This window comes from Antennarius striatus, chromosome 17, assembly GCF_040054535.1.
Source record: "Antennarius striatus isolate MH-2024 chromosome 17, ASM4005453v1, whole genome shotgun sequence".
Taxonomy (NCBI): domain Eukaryota; kingdom Metazoa; phylum Chordata; class Actinopteri; order Lophiiformes; family Antennariidae; genus Antennarius; species Antennarius striatus.
Window position 1 is genome coordinate 16,906,225 of NC_090792.1, and position 24,069 is coordinate 16,930,293.

Genomic DNA, 24,069 nt, shown 5'->3' on the forward strand with positions numbered 1-24,069 from the left:
ATACAAAATATTATTTTTAGTCGCATTGCGAGTGTGTTCTTAATTTTTATGTCGCTATAATGAATAAATCTCAACATTTTAAAGGGGAAACTCACAACCGGAAGTAGCGTCGTTTAATTCTAGCTAACTTTAACGGTTTCTTCTTCGCTGAAACTAATGTGAAATCAAAAGAAGTGACGCATTTCCGCTTCCGTTGTCAAGTTCGACTCTCGTGCGTCGGCTGGTTGCTGCCACCCTTTGGTTTAAAACTGCACTTTTAAAAACGTTTATTTCCTGAATAATAATGATATTATTATTATTATTATTATTATTATTATTATTATTATTATTATTATTATTATTATTATTATTATTATTGTTATTGATATTATTATTATTATTATTATTATTATCATTATTATTATTATTATTGTTGTTGTCATTATTATTATTATTATTATTATTATTATTATTATTATTATTATTATTATTATTATAAAAACAGAAGGCTCCACTAAAGCAGCATTTTTTTGTGTGTGATTGCACTCAAAAGTTTTCCATTATAGTTTTAACCCCTAAAATATGACTCACTGATCATGAAAAACTAATTCCCAGAATTTTGAATCATATTAGCATCATTATTATCTTCATTACAATCATTATTAATTTGCTTCAGGAATAGGATGAACCTTCAAACTTTGATGTGCCACACAGAAGTGCTGCTACAATTGGAACTGGAACAGCAACAAATGAGAGCGAACTGTAATGACAACAGTTATTTCATATGTATTCTTTGCATTCCACAATTTTTAATGGGGATAGGCGCAGCACGCAGGTCGGTGACGCCTCATGTCCCATCAGGGATGAAAATGAGTAAGTAAAAACATCAGCGAGTGTTAATCGCAGTGTAAAGTTAATTTTTGATCACGTCGGATAACCACCAAGAAATCCAAAATGAGCTTCCCCCACGCATTTCCCAGAATATAGTAGAAAATTATGGTCATTTTTAAACTGAACCCACCCCCTCCATGGATGGAGCTAAACACCTGGGACAATATACAAATGAGAGATGACATGCTGGGACACATGTAGAATCAAGTACAGCTGCTACCACGTTGTTATACAGGCAGCCCGCTGCCTGGGGTGCTTTAACATGAATCAGACAGTAAACCACTATTTGTGTTGTGGAAGCTTGTTGATGTTTGCATGCCTCGACACTGTCCGATTCGCGTGTGCGTGCATGCTTACGAGCGTGCGCCCCCAGAGGTAATTGTGCCTTTTCCGTTGCCAACTTCTGCGGTATAGAAAACCACTGTGCATGGGGGGAGAGGGAAGCGCGTATTAAAGCCTTCCTCAATCATTTGCTTCAATTTTGATTTAATTGGTAATCATCAGCCTGACTGCGTTACAGAGCTGGTGACAGGCTGCGCATTTACCTGGAATGAGCTGATGGTATGACAAGGAGGACAAAAGAGGTTGATCGGCTGTGACGCACACGTATGTACACATTTTTCTGTGCGTGCGCTTGTATTTACATGCACACGCGTTCACTCGCCCAAGCTCATGCATAAAGGAGGGAAAACAGCTCAACTTTGTGGGACAGACGGCAAAAATGACAAGTATGTGGGATGCTGCGCTCCAGCCGCTCGGAGCCCGTTGCGCGCTTTTACGCGCGGTGGCACATCCGAGCTCATCCAAGAAAAGCCCTCCTGCGCTAATCCAGATCGTGTCAGTGATGTTTCTCGTCCTCGTTCAGTCAGCATCAGCACACCCTCAGTGTCTGGACTTCGAGCCACCTTTCAAACCTCCGTGGCACCTGGAGTTTTGCACACAGTATGAGCAGTTTGGCTGCTGTGACCAAAAAACGGACAACGTGATCGCGGAGAGATACTGGGACATTATTGAGCAGTTGGAAATGGCGGGTTATGACCTCTGTACTGACATGTTAAAGGAAATCATATGCCAGGTAAAGGCATTTTCTTCCATAATGGTTGAGTTGTTTGTTTCTGATGATGCTCCTGTGATGAACAGCTGAAAAATTTGCAAGAATTCAAATTTAAAGATTAATGCAATCTCTACCTCTGCAGAAATCAAACAAACAAGCTATCATTAAAATCTAGAGGCGTTACTAGATATAGAGCTCTAGTGGGACAAATCGTAATTGTTTTATTGAATACCTGCAGCATGTGTGTCATGTGTTAAACAGTGAGCAATACCAACTAGTTTTACTGAGTCTACTCAGTGGTGCTGCCAGCAGCACCACTGAACCTGCAACTACCTATAAGGGTCGAATGTAGAAAAATTGATCTTTTTGAAAACGATATCATGAACATTCTCAAAAATCTAGCAGTACACATATTTGTCTTAAATATATATCTTTTTTTTCTTTTCGGCTTTTCCCTTCAGGGGTCGCCACATTACATACATTTGTCATATATATGTGATACTAAAATTGCAGTTAGTTGCTTGCTTAAATTAACTGTCACAAGGTTAAAGTTTAGATTTGATCAACAAAGCGAACATTAAAGTTTTAAATTAAATGCTATATTACCCTCTTTCCGATTTAGATCTATCTATCCACAGGCTTTTTGTTCATTTCAACATTTTTTTTGCATGGCATTTCCATAAATTCATATAATCTGGGTGCTGGATGGATTTTTGGACCCAAACATTTCATAGCTACATTACGATGAAAATTTTAAGACTTTTTTCCATTAAAAAAATAGTCGTTCAAACTCAAAGCTGAGATGTTACTGGGGCACAGGTGATCAATATTGGGGCATGCACCAACTTAATTTACAGGAGATGCTGATTTGACAGTGATAAACTGAAAGAGATGTCTTAGTTGTTGTTTTTTTGTGTCCCATAAACAAGTCGATCCTAATAAGGGGTCACATTCAGTGTTTACATGATGATTTTGAATGAACATTTCCCTTATCATTAAAGGCAGTCTGTATATTGGAGATGAAGGTGCTGCACCCTAAAAACGTCTGATAATAACTACATTATGGTTTCTTGTGTTTTACCAGGAATGTTCTCCATACGCCGCCCACCTCTATGATGCTGAGGATCCATACACGCCCATCAGAGAACTACCTGGCCTTTGCTTTGACTTCTGCTCTAAGTTTCATGCCAAATGCAGCCATGTGGTGAAATATTTAACTGAGAACAAGCTGCTGCAGGACACCTCAGAGAGAGACATGACCACGTTTTGCAGCATGGTCGACTTGTCTGACCAGGACTACTGCTACCCTAATATTCTGAAGAGTTCTGACCTCAACAGCAACCTGGGAAATGTGGCAGAGGACCCCAGAGGGTGTCTCAAGCTGTGCCTGACAGAGGTGGCCAACAACCTAAGGAACCCGGTTTTGATGATACACAGTGGCGACGGCACATACCGCAAGTTCATTGCGGAGCAGGTGGGCTTTGTGTGGGTTTACCTAAATGATGGCAGCCGGCTGGACCAGCCCTTCCTGGACATGAGTGGGGAGGTGATGACTACGCCATGGTGGGGGGATGAGAGGGGCTTCCTGGGTATGGCTTTCCACCCCAAGTACAGGGACAATGGACGTTTCTTCATTTACTACTCAGTCCAGGTTGACAGTAAGCTGGAGAAAATCAGAATCAGTGAGATGAAGGTGTCAGCTCATGATATGAACGTGGCTGATCCCTATTCAGAGAGGTATGCAGAAGAATGGCTCTTTTTTTTAATACCATTGAAGTTTGACAATGTATAAATCTACAACTATACTGCAATTATCACCTGAGAGACATACAGCATATTGCCATAAAACCCCTAGGCTATAATTGTATTGTTGCCTGCATAAACATGCTCTGAGCTTCATACAGTAAATCAGATCAGGTTGGACCAAAGAGTAGAAGTTAAATTCAAGTACATCAAATTAAATTCCACGGGGGAAAAAAGTGCTCTAAGCATCAGCAACAGATCCCCCCTTCTTTTTTTTTTCTTCTTTTTTTGAAGACATGGTGGTGGTGACGGCTTATGAGTCTGCTGAGACTGATGAGGCTGATGAAATTATGAAGCTGGTGAACCTGGTGGTGGGAAGGTGGAGGACAAGCATCAAGGCATCATTAATTAATGAATATCAGCTTTATTGTTAAGCATTCAGTACCGTGTTGATAGGCTAAAAACAAAAATTAATCACTTCTATTGGACGATGTGACCAGCTATTCTCTACAGTCAGCCAACGTTTAAACTGAGTCGGACTAGTTATTTTCTCCTGTTTCCAGTCTTTCCACCAAACTAAGCTAAGCTAAGGTACATTTGATGAACCAAATGAAGTCTCATGAAAGCAGACATGAAGTATAAATCAATCAGATTTCCTCTTCCCCAGGCTAATATTTACACGACATTCAAATCTATTGTATTTCGATGTCACTCACATGGTTATCTTAAAATCTACAAACACAAAACTACTAGCATGACCAGCAAAAGGTGAATGAGGATTTTCAGTATTTCAGGTAAACCAACACCTGAGGGCTGATCTGTTATCACGTCTGTTTAGTAATTTCTGCACGGTGAATGAGTGACATACAACAAAGCATCAATGCCAAGGGAGTAACGCATCAAGACCTGAAGGCACACTTAATCATATCATTCATACTGGCCGCATGTCAGAAATAAAAAGATCCCATTCACAAGAATGTGATTGAACTGAACCGTGTTCTTTTTCAGGTTCATTTTAGAAATCGAGGAGCCAGCTGCAAACCACAACGGAGGCCAGCTTCTGTTTGGCGTTGATGGATATTTGTACATCTTCACTGGAGATGGAGGGAAAGCCGGAGATCCATTTGGAAAATACGGCAACGCTCAAAACAAGTAAGTTAGGCATTTATAAACAGTTCTGACTCTGTGACATTTATTTGTTCTATTTTAGCATTTGGGGCTACTTCCTTCCTTCAATGTTTAGACTCCTTTGCTTGTTTGGTATCGGGATTCGGTTACATTTAAGATGTTTCGTATCAAATTGTTATTTTAGTTTTTCTGCAAGATGATTTACAATATTTCCACAAACCTACAATTTCCAAAGTACCCCTGGAGAGGCATTACTGTGCTAGCAAAATTCTAACATTTTCTGACATTTCACAACCCAGGAGTGCCCTGTTGGGAAAAGTACTCCGCATCGATGTAGACGGAAGCGACTCCAGTGGGAAGCAGTACAGGATTCCTCCTGATAACCCATTCGTCAGTGACCCGGATGCCCGTCCAGAGGTGTTTGCTTATGGAGTCAGAAATATGTGGAGATGCTCCGTGGATCGTGGAGACGTGGTGACTCGCTACGGGAGGGGCAGAATATTCTGTGGGGACGTGGGTCAAAACCGCTATGAAGAAGTCGACATTATCGTGAACGGAGGAAACTATGGATGGAGAGCCAAAGAGGGCTTTGAGTGTTATGACCTGAAACTGTGTCAAAACTCCTCCTTGAGTGAGTATTACTAATGATATTAATATTATTACCATTGGAAATAAATAGATTTTTTTTCCAGCTTTATGTGCAGTTTTCAATGCCATTCTGATATTTTAGATTTTAATTGAATTCCCTGCGTCTTTCTCTGCCACCAGATGACATCCTCCCTATATTTGCATATAGCCATCATGTTGGGAAGTCTGTGACAGGGGGATATGTGTACAGAGGATGTGAATCACCAAATCTGAACGGCCTGTATATTTTTGGAGACTTCATGAGTGGGTAAGAATTTGTCGAGCTCTGCCAAATAGTTGTTTTTTTTAAAAAATTGAGTAAAAATAAAGTGTTGAGTTTTCTTTTTTCAGAGGACAAGAACAAATAGACTCTCAGCACATTTGTTCAGCTGTTCCGCTTTTTCGTATTAACTTGAAAACTCAGTTTTTATTGAGTTCATGTGTTCCCAGGCCAACTTTATGATAATATGATAATCAATTTTTTGTCTTATTTATATATTTCTATGTGACAGAAAAATGAGTTGGTGCTATTAATATCTGATGATGATGATGGCTGTAATGATATGAATCCAATCTTCTAGTCGGATCATGGCGTTAGAGGAGGACAAACTAACAGGAAACTGGAAGGAGAAGAGTGTGTGTATGGGTGATAAAAAGACATGCTCGTTTCCTGGACTCATCAACCATCACCACAAGTTCATCATCTCATTCGCTGAAGATGAAGCAGGTGACGTTTACTTGGTCTCTGGCAGTGTTTACCTACAGTCTGCACCAAAGTAACAGCGCTCATCAACCCTTTCTGTTCTTTAGGAGAATTATATTTCCTGGCCACAGGCTATCCAAGCACCCTGTCCCCAACGGGAACTGTTTTCAAGTTCATGGACCCTTCCAGGTGCAGCACGAGACACATCATATAGATAACCATACAAATAATTCACATTTGTAGTTATTAACACAATAAGTCTGTCGTCTGAGCGATATAACTTCTACATTACTACTTTTAAGATTTTCTGATCATTGTGATTTAAGAAAGCTTTGGATATTTCCTTAATTAGTGTGTCTACAAAAACATTTCATGTCATTTCCCCCCATTTCTTTCCACTATTTGGTTAATTGTTTATGATGCCATCGTGTTCCATCATTAGTGCAAAGATTGGATAATCAAATGAGTCTTTAGCGCTATTGAGGTGTTTACATTTTCTCTTAGCGTCTATGGATAATTTTAACATTATGGATCAGTTGGTGTCAAAGATAAAACAAAAACCTGGCACCTTATTCGTGACACAGGTTGCGGTGAAAAACATTAATGCAGCAAATTGGATGTAACATACAGATCCACCACCCACCAGATCCAGTTTACTTGAGCTGGGACAGATGGAGGTTCGTCAAGGCAGTTGGTGTTACTGAGGCTTTCAGATGAGAGTCAAGACGTGCCAATAAATGTCTCCTCTGCTTCATGAGGTGTATTTGGACTGAGAAACTGTCATTTGTATGATAAGGGATGGATCAAATCATCCGAAACGATAAATTCAGCTAAAGTCAGCTAAAGTCACACAACTGTTTGTTTAACAGAAATGTTAAACAATGTTCCTCAAATAGCCCCTCTTCAAGATTAGTAAGGTATTAAATAATATTAAAACGAATGCGCTAACAAGCAAATCATGAAATTTGTATAATTTTTTGTCCTGAATCTAATGAGTTAATTCACTAACATTAAATTTTACATATATCATAGAACAAAATCTCTGCCATCAATCTTGAAGTATAAAAAATAAATTATTGTATGCACTCCTTTTTTTTTTTGGATCTGCATTAGAATTACAATGAGAATCAGTTCTTTTCTGGTACCTTCTTTCCACCAAGTGTCATGGATGTATTGTTGTTTTTGTGTAATCCAAAAAAACAACAACCAAAAAAGCACAGACATGGATAAAAACATAACAACTTTGGCCAAGATAAATTTGCTTCTAAGAAACTGCTTTCATTAAAACATTTTCAGGAGAGGTCCTCCAGGAAAGTGTAAGCAGAAGCCGCTGCCTGTCAAAGTGAAGGGGAAGAAGATTCCTTTTGTGCCCAAGGAATGTAAGTCGCTTCAAGAAATGTTGTATTTGTATCACTCCTTGTAATTTTACATCTCATTTATTTGGTCTGTCTATTCCAGACGCCATTTAAAAAGGGAAGTTTTCTTTGAAAAATGCGCGATTTTTTTTAGTATAGAAATAGCTGCGGTCCAATCAAGCTGCTTTAAACATAAAGAACACACACAACATATTATCAAGTTGATTAAAATGGTGTTTGGGGTTATTATAAGAAGCCATCTGTTCCAGCGAGACAACTCTGTCCTAAGGAGACCTTTTTCCTCCCCACTTAATGTCTTTATGCTGCCAAATTGCATAATTGCATTGAGGGCTTATAAAAAACTCTAAAAAGATCTCCCAATATACATCAAGCAAAAAAACAAAGCAGGAAAGCTTTTCAAACACATAGGCCTCTTTCTGAGCCAAATATTTAATCCGGCCTCATAAAATGGAACATGTGTAGCTGTGGAGCTGAACGAGTAAAATTTTGACACTGGGTTCTTACTGACATCTGTGTCATTTCAGTGACTTTGCTGGACACCAATGAAAAACCTACAAGACCACCACCAAGAAAATTCAAACTCACCACCAAACCACCAACGTCTGCAACCAGCACGACAACCAGAACGCCTGGCGTGAAGAAAAAATGGAAATCACTTGATAAAACAGTGAAGAAAAAGAACGAGTTAAAACCATGGAATAAAAATAAAGTGCTGACGAATGTACAAATGAAGAAGAATACTTTAAAACAGACATCCAAGAAACTGTTAAAAAAGAACCATGTGGTAAAGCCTTTCATTGGCAAAGCTAAGCCAAAGACCAGTCAAACTGCTGCGGCTGTTAAAAAAAATAATGGTCCACAAACCTCTAAGAGCCCGAAACGTAAAACCACCCAGTCGAAGAAGACTCCTCAATGGAAAGGAGCGACGAGGCAAATTCGACAGGAGAAAAACAAGATAAAGACGAAAGAATCTACAAGAGGAGCCTTTGTGAAGACAAACTTCAATGTGAAAACCAACAGAACAATGCAGAACAAAGTAAAAAGAAATTTGCAGAAGAAAAATGTTAAAATACTTTAAAAGTTCATTTTGGCGGACTCGTTATTTTGTGTTTTTGTGTATGAAACAATATTGATTGTGATGTTTTTAAAGGACTTTTTTAGGAAATGTACAATCGATAAATTGAAAATTTGTTTGGCTGATGAAAATGGAGAAACAGCTAGCCTAGTGCTGCTAAATGTAGTAAAATCAACAAATAATGTCCTGGGCTGACCTGGCTGTACAAAATGGTTTATTTCCTCACCAAAACACGAAAGAATCCATAAGTCCAAAGCACACAGATATTTACAACACATGTAATGACACCTTTGCTTTGAATTTTATTTTTGAATGTTGTAAAATCATCGATTTAACTTTATCACCTCCATGTCTGTATTTAGCGAACAGATTTGAAGTAGAAACAAGCTTTAAAAAACTGCTTTCTAACTATACCATAGACTTTTTTCTTATTTATATGCATTTTACCACAGATGTAAGTGTTAAAAATAAAAATTAGTAGGCGTCTGTATGTGTGCACTCTATAATTAAACTCCACACAGCTGTATGAAAACGACGGTGAATGTGGCTCGTATAATGATAGCTGGAAATGTAAAGTGGTCTGACTGCTGAGTGCGGTCTCAGTCAAGTGTTTTACTTCATGTTTTTTAGAATTACTGGGGAAAAAAACCCTCAAATGACCTTTCCTGTTTGTATAGAATGCAATGAGACGATGAGGTGATGCATTTCATCCAATATCACCACTGACCCTCATGAACTTGATGCATAATAGACCAGTCAAGGGAAGTTCTGACAACTTGGCCAAGAAAAGGAAATTCCATGTTCGACAAGCTGAGCACTCAAGTGCTCCTGTTATGTCATGATTTTGTGTGAATAAACAAACTTATTCTCAGGGAAAGTGTCGAAAGTGACATAAGCAAACCTTCACGAGTCAGCTTCACAATTTCTGCTGCTACTTCTTGAACAGACTACAACACTAAGTGGTTTTGTCATTCCTTTTCTCCCATCATATTGTGCCACCTATCGTACATACATATTTGAGGAATCATGCAGTAATCACTGGATTGCTTTGAATTCTCAACTGAATTGGAAAATCATGCTATTAAGACATTGGTGTCTATTGCAAGACTGGATATTCAGCACTTGTTAGCATGAGGGCAAAGTACAGGCATAGAGTAAGTGAAACACAGTTCTACCAATGCTTTTTCTAACAGCCATGCATGTATAAGCAGAAGGTAAAGTCGTATAACCTCTTCTAATTCAGCAGGAAATGTAAATTATACTCATCGGAAAAACGAGATTCAAAGAGATGCTTATCTAAATTTGTAGGTCTGAAAACATAAAGGGTTGCACTTTGTTTCATGTAGGTCTGCAATGTGTGTTCTATATGGCATGGTTCATGTTAAAGTTCTTTGAAACTCAGAACCTTACAAATTACAGACCTTCAAAACAAAGCCTATGCCCTAAAAAGTCAACCGTTTTAACACACAGCTTGGCTTCTTAGAATTAACACTCAAAAAAACAAATTGCTTCCACTAAAGTATTCATTTTGAGATGGAGAAGAGGCCAAGAAGAGGTTTCTAAGTGGCTATTTTCCTGTTGTGTAACATCTCTTATCAGCTCTCTTTGTGATCACCTGCAGATGTTCGTCTGGAGGAACCACTGAGCCGGGGTACTTATCAACTAACAAGCTGTCTCGTGACATTTCACCTTCCTTTTAGAGAAGCTGCATTTTAGTTTTCATGCTGAATTCCTTTCAGTAAAGTAGCTAGTGGTGCAATAATGAAATAAATTACTAAATATGAGCCTTAGGATAATTTAGATTAAAGCATGTGTACAGCATGTGTACACCCTTTCACTTCACATCATAACGCCGTGTTGCTATCATTCACTATCTTGTTGTGTTATCTACTTATGTCATAACCTGTTAGCTAGAACAGAAAGAAAAAATAGAAAAACTGACATTACCTTGTTAATAAATGTATTTAATTTGAAACCACTCTGCAGAGCATCGGCGTCACGCTCAGCGTGTCCTGTCTCTTGCCTGTAATCAGCTGGGATAGGCTCCAGCAACCCCCGAGACCCACAAAAGCAGAAGAAGCAGATAAGATGATGAATTAATTAATGAATTTGGAACTAAATATTAGCATTCTCGATTAAATTTTTCAGTTCTTGTCAAGATAGAAAAAACACTCAGTAAATAACATTTAAAGTCACTAATGTTAGCATTAAAACATATTAGAAAACAGTTATTGAAAGTCACTACTTGAAATATGACTCTTTGCTCTTGTAGAGTCATGTTTTGAGACACTACTGTTGTAGAATATGGACAGGGTTCAGACAACTGTATATATGTAAATTAAGGAATGTTTTTAATAGACCCCATTCATAGTTTTCCTGTGTAAATGGCTTGCCACATGGAAAACAATGGAGAGATATTTCAGCTCCAAAAGGAAACGGCCTTATGTCTGTTTAGTTTTTGCTGTATACGTCATATTATGGTTGTCTAAATTGGAGCAGCAAGTTTTCTAAGCAAAAAACATATCATGAGTTCAAATAATTTTATATTTAGCTTGTATTTTCCAATTTCACAATGTTTAATCAACATAGCATTTATCCTATCCAATTATGAGGTCTTCATATAAAGAAACAGTAACTTGAAATGTTACAGGACGCCAGTTTAGGATTAAAATACTTTTGTTTAAATGTGACAGCTATTTGAGAAATGTATCACCGTTCCACAAATTACTCTCAGAATAGAAAAGATGTGCAAGTGACCACAAATCTCTATTTGGGTCATTTGGATTCAAGTCTTAAAACATTAAAGAAGCTAAAAAGGAATAAGGAATTATAGCAAATTTTTGAAATTATTCAAGAGAAAATAGAATTAGGTTTATAAATGTATACATATATATGTATATGTATATATGTATATACACACACACACACACACACACATGCACAGTATATACTCAACCTATACTATATGCCTGATGCATAACCTAACCTCAGTACTTGGAGTCTCTCCTGTTGCCGATTACTAAAGACATATTGCTCCCTACTGGCTCCTGCATGCAACAAACACTGGATCTCGATTGGACGACTAAAATCATCCTCATGTGTCACTTTAGAAGGATTTGTTCCTTACTGGTTTGAATATTGACAGGGATAGCTGGTTAACTAACAGATCACAGGTTTGACCTTCGTTTCCATTGTTGTGATTCTAGTGTTATCCCTGTTCAAGTGTAACTGACCCCCTGCTGGTTAAAAAAGAAGTATCACATGATACACAACAAGGAAAATTAGCTGAGGTCACTTACAGAATTTTTTTGTTGTCAGCAACTTTTAAAAACATCGACTTCCAGAATACCATCACTATTATTTTACATTTGTTAACAAATATCCATTCAAAATTAAAGCTAGTCACCTGAAGACAACATATCCCCCACAGTTCTACAAAAAATATGAACAAATTACTGGCATATGTATATATGATGTTTTTTCCCAAAAGGATAACAAATCAAATAACGAACATGAGAAATTTATTAAATTGTTTTACATTGACAATTTCCTAAGCAATTAAAAAGAACAATAATAAACTGTTCAATGAATACATTTGAGTGAAATGTTTGAAATACACAATCATAAAAATTTGGGATACAAATCAGTTTGAAATGTATAGAATTCACAGCCACCACTGTATTTGTGTTATGTAAATGTTTTCTATGGTGTTTTGGTCAGATTGTCTGTGAAGCATGACCACCCCTTCAGTCACCTTAAAATCATCCTGACTCTTAAATTAACTTAAATTTGTTGTATCCATGAAAACAAAAAAATAAAAATTGTATATTACCAATAAAAAATAAAAAATAAAAATCATTATCACAATTACTATATACATAAAATTGTGGCAGGAACTGGTAGTTAGTAAGATGTACTCCATTAAACAGACAGGAATATTGATGACCCACAACCCCAGTTTTATTTCTTTACCTACAACCCATTTAGAAATAATAACCTTTAAAATATGAGTATCTGAGAATCTGAAACGAGATATTAAACAGCAATTTCTTTATGTGAAGCAAAAGCTTATCAGGATTCCACAGAAAACATCTCAAATGTTCTGTTTTTTAACGCCCAACATTCTCGGTGAACTGCTTTGCTTAACCCAAGAACAATTACTCACTTTCATTTCTAGCAGCAGCAGATGGTTTCATGATTTCATTTCATGATTTTATCATGATTCATGATCAGTGTACTACAGCTGTTAGAACACACCATGACTGTTAAGAGACGAATCCTCTAATGTGGACAACCTCATCATTTTGATCAGTTTTACACCATAAATGAAATTTTTATTACACATTCATACTTCATCTCTTTAAGTGCTTTCTTTCAGGGTAGGTGAACACAGTGGTTATACAGTGACAGTGCACATATTTCAACAAGGATTCCTTCTTTCCTTTGATTTAGTGATTTCTGATTTTCTCTATCAGCGGCTGATCTTGTACACCATGTCGCCGATGTGCAGGATGCCCGTCCTCTTCACTTTGTGCAGCTGGCCAAACAATGGAGACGATTTATAGATGTGCCTCTCAGATGGTTTGCACAGGCGATAGCTGGAAAAAGAATTGGAATTAGAACAAGTTTGAAGACTAAAAATAGACAACAGGAGCCCACTAGGAGTTTAAATGCTAGATGTATTTAAATATTCAACATTTCTTCAATTGAAACGCGTCAAAAATTTGATGTTCTCTGTTTTTTGTAACACAATTTCTGAGTAGAGTTAAAAACTGTCAATAACAATAAAGATCCAACCACACAGAGTTAAAGATTTACCTCTTCAGTGTTTCCATAGGCTCTTTTCTGGAGAGCACCCCAGTTTCAGGGTCAACCGTCGTGAAAAGGCACCTGGAAACAACAAACCATTAACATTTAACTAAAAATCAACAGTTGGACAAATGTGTTAGCTGCAGCTTTGGATTCATGGCAGTGGGAAACTGAAGGGATTCTCTCTCTAATTAAAATCTGTGGGATGCATCAACTGTGTTACCGTCCACATGACATCACGCGCTGCAGTCTCACGCTGCCAATCTGGATTTCTTCCCATGAATCCTGTAGAGAAAAAAAAAAAAAGGTTAAAAAAAAAGTGAAGCAAAGCTGTTGGTTTAATGAGTTGCTGACAAAATTAGTCCACGCTTCTCACGCTGAAAAGGGCATCGTATTAGTCAGAAATAAAGGAGCGAAACGCTCCCAACAGGAGGGGGAGAGAACACCAACCCTCAAAGAACACAGAGAAAATCTGTTGTTTGTGAGGCCATTAGAGGCCCCACTTAAATCTTCACACAACACACAGGCATCTTTTTACACATATTATTAAAATAAGAGCTGCATTTGGATCCCTTTGGCCCTTTTACCTGCAGGACTGTATGGCATTTAAAAATCATGCCGTTGTTTCTTTCAGCGTAAATGAACAAGGTAGTGCAGAAACATTTAACTGTGAAGCTCCAACAAGATGGCAACAGGAAGATCCTTCCAGGAGTAATAGATTTGCCTTTATCCACACAAGGTGTTTGGATACAGATCCAGGATCAGCAGAGGAATAGACCGCAGGACCATGATGTGGTTTTAGTCAGCGGGCTGAACAACACACCTCATCGAATGCTTCACAGTCGCTGATGACAATGTTTGGGCGGAAACGCTCCACTGTGACATCGTTCTCCAGCCTGCTGCTGAGATCCTGGACAGAGGGCTCAGACAGAAGCATCACAGGTCCACAATCTGGGTAGGCCACCTGGATGATGGGGAAGATTCAAAGACGACACAAAGAGCTTTTAAACCTGGAAATAACAGGAATAAGCAAGACAGAATCCATGAAGTTCCGCTTTACTTCGTATCGCGGGAAAAGAGGCTCACTCTCCAACGGTCTCCTGGCCGTCATCTGAGGCTCAAAGTGCACCAAGCGAAAGGTTTTCTCTGCTCCCAGATAAAGAGTCAGCCAGCGAGAGGCTTCGTCGCCACAGTCCCGTCCCTGAATGTCCTTTTCAAACACTCTGCAGCAAAAAAACCCCCAAAACATTAAGGTGTTTGTTTACAGAAAGCAAACAAGTCAACGTCATTTTTACGGATATGTGTTGGGGACCCTGGTGTCAAACCTGCAGTTGGTGACGCGGTTTTCCGGCTGTTTGATGGGGAATTGAAGCTCCTCCATGTTTGGACCGTTAAGGCAAACATTGAATTCTTGGCATGTCAGAGACACCAACACCAAACGAGGCTCCTGTCTGCCGGTCACCATGTGACCGTCCTCTGTGATCACCAGCCAGTGTCTGAAATCCAAAGACAGTAAGAAAAATATAAAAAAGGATTTAAATTATCATCGACATTTAGCGGGAATAATTCAAGTGTAATTCAAAGTCAAAGGAAATTTGCATGGAACTTCAATAAACCCAGTGGAATGCAAAATGATGACTCTTCTGATGCAGATGTTTAAAACACAAACAGACACAGAAAGTGTAATTCACTTATTATAGTCTTTACTTATTGTATGTAAAAGAAAAAGCAGCAGAGAGTAAATGTCAAATTCCGCTTTCAGAAATGTTGTGAACAAATTATTATTAAAAAATTAGTAAATTTTAATATTGTAGGTCGAGTCATTATAAGACACTTCACACCCAGCCACAAAGCTGTTTTTCAGGATTAGTTTTTAAACTCAAACAATCCAGAGAACACTCCCTGAGGCTCAGTAGTAATGATCTGTTTGGCTCCATTAAAATCTCCTATTGAGTTTTTAACAAGATCCTACAAACCCCCCCCCCCCCCCCCCAAAAAAAAACCCAGATTGTAAATAACAGAAATTAATTGAAACTTTCATTTAACTTTAGGTCAATTTTAGGAAGCAGAGGTTTTGAGGAATCTTAAAAATGTATATGACTTCCTATAAATGTGATGTACAAAATAGAAAGACAGACTAAATTGGTGTTGCAAATCTCTGGTGTATTCCAGACTGTAGTTTAGCTTTTCATATGGGAAAAATAAGATGTTTTTTGTTTGTACGAACTTCTAAACCTTTCTGACCAATCAGCATTCACAAAAAAAAAAAAAAATCAAGTGGTTTGTTTTCATCCGATTTCTGGTTTAAAGTGAAGTAAATAAACTAAAATAAAAATGTTTTTGCCTAGAAGCAGATCAAAACAAGATTTTAGCTACCTGGGAGGTCACGTGACGCTAAGCCAATCATAGGCAGAGGGGGGCGGGTCAAGCGCAGTGGAGCGCGTCTGACCCCTTAATAGTTTAATTCCCAGAATAAAATAATAATAATAAAATAATTTCCTGCAAAGTTCAGTAAAATAAAACAAAGACAGTTCCGTAGTTGCGTGAACTTTCTCCTACTTTTACACGCAGAGTAAACACGCGTTGGTGGATCCGGTGCGTAAACATTGCGTTATTTCTGCGTGCGCCACAAGGGAGCTCGATTCTACGGTGCGGTAAACGTTGTTTTTGCGTGGACTCACCGATCCTGCAGATCTCCAACCTTCAAGCCCAACTCGTCGCACTCCGCCAGGGGCACCGACACAGCCTTACCGGACTTCAGCGGGTGGATGAGGAGCTTCGACACTCGGCCCACGCAAATCACTTTTTCTGGCTTTCGCCAGTATTTATATCCCAGAAACAATCCGAGAGCCGCCACGCCGCCGATCGCCAAAGCCGCCTTGTGGCGTTGGGACAGCGCGTTCCCCGCCATCGCTCTGAGGTCCATGTCGCGGGTTGAACCGACTTCTGACGCGGACAAGTTACGGACGGCTGTGTGACGTTCAGGGACGTCCGTCAAAGTCTACACGCCCCCACGCGTGGGCGTCAGCGGGACCCTTTTATAACATTATTTTAACATGTTGAAGTAAATGAAAGTGAAACACAAATACTAAAAAATAAAAATGATGAAAATGTCCAAAAGAAATGGGGGGTGATGAAAAATTACCGCGCAAACTATCTCAGTCCACTTGGTTTGGCCTGGGGACCAGAGTTCAAGACCCATGTGGACCAAAAGGTTTGTAATAAAAAATATAACTAGAATGGAAAAATTATTTCTCCTATGGAGATCAATAAAGTTCAGTTATTCTCCTTCAAATGCGTTAATCTCATTAACGTAAGAAGAAGTCAATTATCTTATCTACACGAGACAATGGTGTTGTTCAAACAATTTCACTAAAGCATGCAAATGAATAAAGTTAAAAAAATACTGACTTAAGTGCCAAAACAACCTTCAGATATAAATATTCCAGTGACAGGCTTTCAATGCCAATCGTTTCTGAGTGTTCTAGCCCTGTTGCACACAGCCTTGTTTTTACTTGACGGAAATGAGGTAGAGGACATGATCCAAAATACTTATTCCTTAGTAGACATAGTTAAAATTGTGTATTTTAGCTTGGGGTTACCTGATAATTTTTCAGGTAAGCATTTCCATGCAAACACCAGCTAGGACAGATCTTTTTTTATCTCCTGTTCCCAGTCCCACTGCTGGATGTAGCCTCAAATTTATTAGAAGGACTTGACAGCGAGGGGCCTGTTGATCTTCTCAGCTAACTGTCATTGAGAAAATTAAGTTTGTCCAAAGCTGTCATATTGGTAGATACTGTCTATGTGATGGACAACTCCAGTCTGGAGTACGTCTTAAAAGAGAAGAGAGAAAATGACGTGGCGCCACAGTTGACCTTCTCATTGGAACTATTTTTGTCTTTGACATAGATACTCAGGTCTTTCGCCAAAGTCGAAAACAGCAGATGCTCAAGCCACAGGGGGTCAATACAGGAATTTGTCGACTGGCTACTCCTTCTGTTGCGTTTCTGTGCACATCTAATGGCTGAAGGTCGTTTCATGCAGGCCTTATCAGCCGGGTTGACGTTGCAGTGGCAGGCAAATTTTTATAGCAACGGATATTGCTCTATTCTGAGCAAATGTGATGTTATAATTCTGTTCTGGTGTTGTATTGCAGCAATTAAGACAACAAATATCCAGTGTTTCCTAAAAATGTATAATAATATGGTGCTGCTTCTGGAGAAAAACTAATATCTGTTGACAGAAAAATCATTTTATGCGATGCAGCATTTATTTGACATTATATTTTATTACTTTAAATGTGGTGAGTTCTTTGCGTGTACACACACACACACACACACACACACACACACACACACACACACACACACACACACACACACACACACACACACACACACACACTTTTTATCATGATTATCAACTAATGTCCGGTGATTACTGCAGAAAATTATAGAAGCATGGTGACAATTATGGAGAGATTACTATCTGGTGATATAAACTCAATTTAACCTTCAATCAAAGGTCAATTCATTATTTAATGTTGTACATTTTTATTATGAATTGTGTTAGACAAATTTTACATTTGTTTATGAAACACTTATGAATACATATGCACCGACTCCAAGTCAAAAAAAAAATTAAATTAGATCTATTCAGCAGAAGTGCACCAATTTTCCCCATTCTCTAGAGAAATTATTCTATAAATATCACAGATCTCTGATATGTGGCCGAATCAACAGCCCCGGCCTTCTATGAGGGGTGTTCCGTGGCCTCAATGAAAACCCAGCAACAATGAGAAATCCAGTTGAATCCACACGAATGTAAGTTGAATCTAACAAAAAATACATTTATGCACAAAGAAAAACATAACGAAAACGCCACAGTGTCTGTTCATGACTATCCTGCTGTAGGTTTTCTAAAACTGGACATAAGTCAGAATTCCCAGAGGGAAACCATCTGGACCTAACGGTCGTATCTATACATTCAGCAGACTTTCCTTATGCTCTATATGCTGACAACCAGCATGGAGATGGTAAAATCACACGAATGCAACCTAATCCAGAACTTCAACTGTATAGGAAAATTCATTTCATAAATTTTCCCTGTCAATGTTTCTTTATGATCCAGGAAAACTGCAGTACATCCCTGAATTCCCAACAGATTTTGGATGGAATGTTCACATTTCAAATGTTCTCTCTAAACGTTCTCTTCTGACGTAAAAGGAAGTACATGACATTCTATTTATTATATAACATTCCCGCATACGCATACACTCCCCTGACAAGCTAACATATTTGCGTGTTCAAGTACTAGTTGGCCCCAGGTTATTTAGAGAAATTAAAAATGTCTAAAAAAAAGCTGAGAAACCTGTTGGGCAAGCACACACAGTTCGACTTTAAAATTACAGTAGTAAAATATACAGTAGGTTGAGTCACTTCTTATAAGCATGTCAGTTACATCATGTTTTTTCTTTCACCATCAACTGTAACTTAAACATTTCAGCAAAGTACATTATAAACACAGGAGGCCTGTTTCTCACATAGTACGTCAGACGGCACCTGACTGATATCAAATATACGTTTCGGTACTTTTTACTTGAGTCAAACAGAATGCAGTTCATCCAAAGTAGAAAAAAAAAAGAAGCATCAGAATGTTAAAGAAAAAAACAACACCTTCAGAATCTATTGATGATATTCGGATTATTGCCAGGGCAATCCCCGAATCTCCCTTTGTTGTTGGAATATATCATTAATATACATTTTCCAATGATGTCGCCTTATGTAATATTTCTTTAGGCGGTTACAGTAATCACTCATAATTACATTTTCCGATCTTTTGGCCTGACGTGAACCTCGTCTGCAGCTGCTAGAAATAAACGTAATGTGACGTCACGTCGTTTCAGCTGCTGAAATAATGCACTAAAATAAGCTCAGAAATACAAGGAATAGTATCTGAGGGTGTATTTCTTGCTTTTTCATCAATCAGTCACACTACGTCTTTTGTGGTGAAACTGTGTGTGATTGACAACCATCTTATTATCCATTGTCTAAACACAGAGACCTCCTCCCATCTGCCACTCGGAGCTGCTCCTGAAACACTTTGCAACTTCAGTTTGAGCCAGATGTGATCTGAACGGCTCTGCACATTTTGTCAGGAGACTAGAATGTATCTTATTACAGTATTTATATTGTGTTATGATCTCATTATCAGACTTTCTAAATATTACAATAGCGAGATATACATCCAGGTTATTCCCTTATTTATTTTTTCGTAATCCAAGGGATTAACAGTTAGTTTTAAAAGAATATTTCAGCAAATTAAGGAATTCAGTTGTTTGTTTTCTTGCATAAGAATCACATGATAAAATAGGTTCTATTGTAAATGCTTCAGCTAGAGCTGGAGCCCGGGAAATTAGGCCAGATTAGTTTAGTGTAAAGACGGGAAAAAGAAGCCAACAGCTGGCATGGCTCTATCCAGAGTTTAAATATCCCCCTTTGACCTTATAAATTACGTCTGAATACATTAAAAGAAATTCAGAAAACATGTGTCTCCCAAAACCAGTGTTGGAGACGTACTCTGTATCTTGGAGTCAAGATAATCGATTCTTCTCCAGTTGCTAACTGATAACATCCATAACAGCATTATTACACCTTTGATCTCTCTCCAAGGAGGTGGAAAAATATACTAATCCCTTGTTATTCATGGTTAATGCGTTCCAGGACCACCCGTGAAAAACAAAAATTCCGCGACATAGCAATTTTATTAGTACAGTAATTTTAACGTTTATGAACCCCATCCAATACATGTATTAAACCACCTTATATCTGTATGACCTTTTCTCACACTCTTATAGAGAATTTAAAACACTTTTGTGTTTCACAGAAGTGCGCTGCGTTCAGTGAGTCTCGAAACGCAGCGCACTTCCAGATGCTGTCAGCCAATAGCATGCGCATACGGTATCACGTGACTACCTACGAAAAATCCTGGGCATCTTGAAGCGTGAACAAGAGAGGGATTACTGTATTTCCCAAACTATTCCTTTAGTAATGTGTCATCTGTGCCCACATGTGCCTGGACGCTCGCGGCTAGCAGGCGGGTAAAGCATTTAGCTGAGGGCTGTTGAGTTAGATGTTATTTTAAAATCGTTCATGTGTGTGTGTGTGTGTGTGTGTGTGTGTGTGTGTGTCTCAGCACGGTGAGTGTCTACTCATTGCTACTGCCCTTGCTTTTTACAACAGTTCCACTATTACTGTATTTGCGAGCTGTTATTGTGAATCTTTTAAACTTCTCCACCTCTGACGTTGTGTAATTTTACAGTTTGTGTGACTGACGCACCGTTTATCAGAGGGAGAGCACGGACAATTCATCATACCAGCAGCGGCCACACGGAGAATGACTCATTCCTATGTGTGTGTGTGTGTGTGTGTGTGTATGTGTGTGTGTCAGCTTTTGTAAATTCCTGACAATAACATTTTGTGTAATAACATGTTTTCTTGGGTAACATAAGGCAACTTGTATGATTCCTGTATGATGATTCAGCAACACTGAGACTATGAACAAAAACACTGAGCTGTTGATGTTTCTGTTGTTCCATCTTTTTTAGCAGGCCTCCTCCTGAGTCCTCTGGCAGCACTTGTTCTACATCTGTTCAACTATAAGTTGTGTACACTGTTCACCACACGCATCTCATGTGCAGTGACCTGGATGACGTCCTTCGTGATTTCTTTAAGCACACAAATATTTCATGTTGTGCTTTCTAAAAGTAACATTATGATGTTTGAAGAACTGTTTGTGCTTCTTCTTTTTTTCTTCTTCATTTTTTGTGTGCTCTGCTGTTGGTTTGCTGGTATTATAGCACAGCAAACATCCACTCGCAGTCGTGCCTTTGTGTAAGAAAACTGCCAAGCGTCTGTTGTCCGCCTGGCATGCATTGTGTTGCGCTGAAATCTGCTGTATTGAAAGGCTAGACGGAGCTGCGTCTCTTAAACACCCTTAACGGGGAGAGTATGTGTAGGCCCGTTGTTATGGAGCTTATGCTTGAACACTGACGTGGACTGCAAACGCAGCCTGTTGATAAAGGCTCCATGTAGTGAGAACTGTTGTTGTTCTTCTGCAAGTAGGCATCAGAGAAAGTCAGCTCCTGAGGGAGGAAGCCCTGCAGTTTCTCCTTGCTCCTGTACCACAAGCAGGAGCATATAGTTTGGAAATGCATCACCTCAGTGTAGACGCCTTTCAAGTCTTTGCCTTTCGTGTTGTCTTCGATAGCTGGCGTGGAAGGAGTTGAGGAGGTGACCTTTAACAGACGACTCACCTCACCTCTGGGGTTGCTGATGGACATCAGGGACCTCTGTTTGGCGTCCCTCCACTCGTCCTCGTTGTTCATGGTCAGGAAGCGAAGCACCACCAGGTTCAGGAATGCTCCGATCACCGTCAGACCCATCAGGATGTACACGAAGCAGAAAGCCACGTATCGAGGATCGTTTTGCAGGGCATCGTCCCTCTGCAGAGCGACGTAGTCCCCAAAGCCAATCGTGGTGAGGGTGATGAAGCAGTAGTAAAAGGCGTGGAGGAAACTCCATCCCTCGCACTGCGAGAACGCCATGGCCCCCACGCACAGGGTGCTCAGGCACGAGAAGAAGCCCACCGTTACCATGTTTGCCATGGAAACCTCGGTCCGACGCATCGTCAGGCACTTCTTGGCTTGGTGCAGCAGGTATCTGACCAACATGTTTATCCGCTCCCCCAGGCTCTGGAACATGACCAAGGTGAGCGGGATCCCCAAGAGGGCATAGAACATGCAAAACACTTTCCCTGAGTCGGTGCTGGGAGCTGCATGACCGTAACCTGCAGGAGACAGCATCATATTTACACCTCAGACACACAACATGACAACACGTCTGAATGCACACTTCACCTGAATCCCACCCGCCGCCACCGCTACTGAGACAAACAGGAATGATTTTTAGCTCAAATTGACGTACATTCAAATCCTACTTGGTCTTTAAAGGATAATTATACTCCTGAAGGTTTGTTACTCACAATCTACCGAGATAATTTCTTGTATTTCAGTGCATAACAGACAAATGACACTTGATAATGACAATGTACTAGAAATATAATTATAAAACTTTAATCGAATTTCTTGTAAATCTAAATCTTAATCCTGAATCACCTTAATCCCACCCGCAGTCACTATTACTGAGACAAACAAATGATTTTTTTTACATCATACTGACATAGAGAAGCCTAATTCCAATATATTTGTGATTCTGGTTCAAGCAAAATTTTAATGTTTTTTTTGGGGTTCCTCTAAAGTTATATTCCTGAATTTTCATTATTTACAACCTACCTCGACAATTTCTTAAATGTGAGTGCATAACAGAGCAAAAGACACCTGATAATGAGAATTGAATACAATTCTAATGATAAAAACCCAAATAGAATTAAAGCATAGGAAGGGGCTTAAATTTAAAAGAGTTCAAGCCAAAATATTATTAGAATTACGATTCAATATGGCAAGGTTGGAATTATGAAAGATCGTTATGAGAATAAAATCACAAAATTATGAGAAGTCTCCATATGTGTCTGGTTTATTTTCATGTGGTGTTGATTCGCCAAACGACTGGATATTTCATTATTTGTTAAAACCTACAACTCAAAAAATTACTCCACGTTCATGACGACTCGTCTCATATTTACCAGTTCCTTCATGTAAAATCACGATTTTATGAGGAGTATTTGTAACTTTTCCTGCCTAATTCTGACTATTTTGCTAATATTACAATGTTTCCATCCAAATTACAAATTCATCTATTTTTCTTTCTAATTAAGACTTTATTCTAACCCCCGTATCTTGACATTATGTTCAAAAACCTCAGCTTGTTTCATTCTTAATGTGACTCCTCTACAGGAACCAGAGGGGCGAGGGGCCCCCTGCAGCAGATCCTGCCTGCAGCCCTGCGCGGTGGATGATTCGAAAGACTTAAAATCCTTTAAATGCGCGTCGAGGAGGTAAAAGCCGCTCACCTATAGTCGTAATCACAGTGATGGCGAAGTAGAAGGAGCCAGCAAATTTCCACTGGACCCCTGCCTTGTGAGGTTTGAGCTGCAGCACGACGTGCTCCAGCTCCTCGAAGTTCTCTTTGGTCAAGTTGTATTTGCGCATGAGTTCGTACTTCCTGGCATCGAGCTTCCTCTTGTGACTTTTCTCCTGTTTGGACTCCAGCGTCTCGAACACGGCCGCTCCGACCACCAGGTAGGTGAGGATGCTGATGATGAGGGCGAGAGTCCGGGCGTTTTGTCTCTTCATGGTAGGGAAATTTAAAAAAAAAAAAAACGCAGGTGGGAGCTTGAGCCTCTACGACCTTCTCTTGACGGTCTCCGGATCCAACAGAGGGGTGGGGTGGGGTGGTGGGGGGGACTTTGGAGACGGAGCTGTTCTCTCAGCACCACCCCCACATCACAGTTGGGTTGCTACTGTATTTGGAATATTTGTCACCGACTTATATTTAGACTGCACCGGGCAATCCCACAGACTTTCAGAGGCGGCTTCTTGGAGTAGGAGCGCAAATCGAGCGCTCACCCTCATGGAGCGCTTTTTACGCGCAAACCCACAACACCCCCACCCCAGCTCTCCGAACTGTGGTCAAAATAAAAGTGCTTATCTTTCCTGCAGCTC

At 39.3% G+C, this 24,069-nt stretch overlaps 3 protein-coding genes across 3 annotated transcripts; 1 reads left to right on the forward strand and 2 right to left on the reverse strand.

The window, feature by feature from the left end:
• Positions 1 to 1,591: 1,591 nt before the first annotated feature.
• On the forward strand, positions 1,592 to 10,221 carry hhipl2 (HHIP-like 2). Its single transcript, XM_068339373.1, has 10 exons — positions 1,592 to 1,945; positions 3,009 to 3,661; positions 4,676 to 4,819; positions 5,095 to 5,426; positions 5,564 to 5,690; positions 6,004 to 6,149; positions 6,233 to 6,314; positions 7,422 to 7,504; positions 8,026 to 8,135; positions 10,198 to 10,221. The coding sequence occupies exons 1-10, from the start codon at positions 1,592 to 1,594 to the stop codon at positions 10,219 to 10,221; spliced, it is 2,055 nt and encodes a 684-aa protein (XP_068195474.1).
• A 2,291-nt stretch (positions 10,222 to 12,512) lies between these two features.
• marc1 (mitochondrial amidoxime reducing component 1) lies at positions 12,513 to 16,372 on the reverse strand. The gene is made up of 7 exons (XM_068338821.1): positions 16,067 to 16,372; positions 14,711 to 14,881; positions 14,446 to 14,608; positions 14,209 to 14,349; positions 13,609 to 13,670; positions 13,395 to 13,466; positions 12,513 to 13,174 (listed from the first exon to the last, which is right to left on the reverse strand). Exons 1-7 carry the CDS (start codon positions 16,309 to 16,311, stop codon positions 13,048 to 13,050), a joined length of 981 nt encoding a protein of 326 aa, XP_068194922.1. The 5' UTR covers positions 16,312 to 16,372; the 3' UTR covers positions 12,513 to 13,047.
• A 1,587-nt stretch (positions 16,373 to 17,959) lies between these two features.
• kcnk3b (potassium channel, subfamily K, member 3b) lies at positions 17,960 to 23,715 on the reverse strand. The gene is made up of 2 exons (XM_068339288.1): positions 23,418 to 23,715; positions 17,960 to 22,235 (listed from the first exon to the last, which is right to left on the reverse strand). Exons 1-2 carry the CDS (start codon positions 23,698 to 23,700, stop codon positions 21,355 to 21,357), a joined length of 1,164 nt encoding a protein of 387 aa, XP_068195389.1. The 5' UTR covers positions 23,701 to 23,715; the 3' UTR covers positions 17,960 to 21,354.
• Positions 23,716 to 24,069: the final 354 nt, after the last annotated feature.

Excerpts from the sequence above, each read along its gene's own strand:
- hhipl2 (XM_068339373.1), top strand. The coding sequence starts at position 1,592 with ATGACAAGTATGTGGGATGCTGCGCTCCAGCCGCTCGGAGCCCGTTGC. Across the intron at positions 3,662-4,675 it reads GCTGATCCCTATTCAGAGAG|GTTCATTTTAGAAATCGAGG; the intron begins GTATGCAGAAGA and ends GTTCTTTTTCAG. Across the intron at positions 5,427-5,563 it reads GTGTCAAAACTCCTCCTTGA|ATGACATCCTCCCTATATTT; the intron begins GTGAGTATTACT and ends CTCTGCCACCAG.
- kcnk3b (XM_068339288.1), bottom strand. The coding sequence starts at position 23,700 with ATGAAGAGACAAAACGCCCGGACTCTCGCCCTCATCATCAGCATCCTC. Across the intron at positions 22,236-23,417 it reads CACTGTGATTACGACTATAG|GTTACGGTCATGCAGCTCCC; the intron begins GTGAGCGGCTTT and ends TGTCTCCTGCAG.
- marc1 (XM_068338821.1), bottom strand. The coding sequence starts at position 16,311 with ATGGACCTCAGAGCGATGGCGGGGAACGCGCTGTCCCAACGCCACAAG. Across the intron at positions 14,350-14,445 it reads CTCTTTTCCCGCGATACGAA|GTGGCCTACCCAGATTGTGG; the intron begins GTAAAGCGGAAC and ends CCCATCATCCAG. Across the intron at positions 13,467-13,608 it reads CGCGTGATGTCATGTGGACG|GTGCCTTTTCACGACGGTTG; the intron begins GTAACACAGTTG and ends TGTTGTTTCCAG.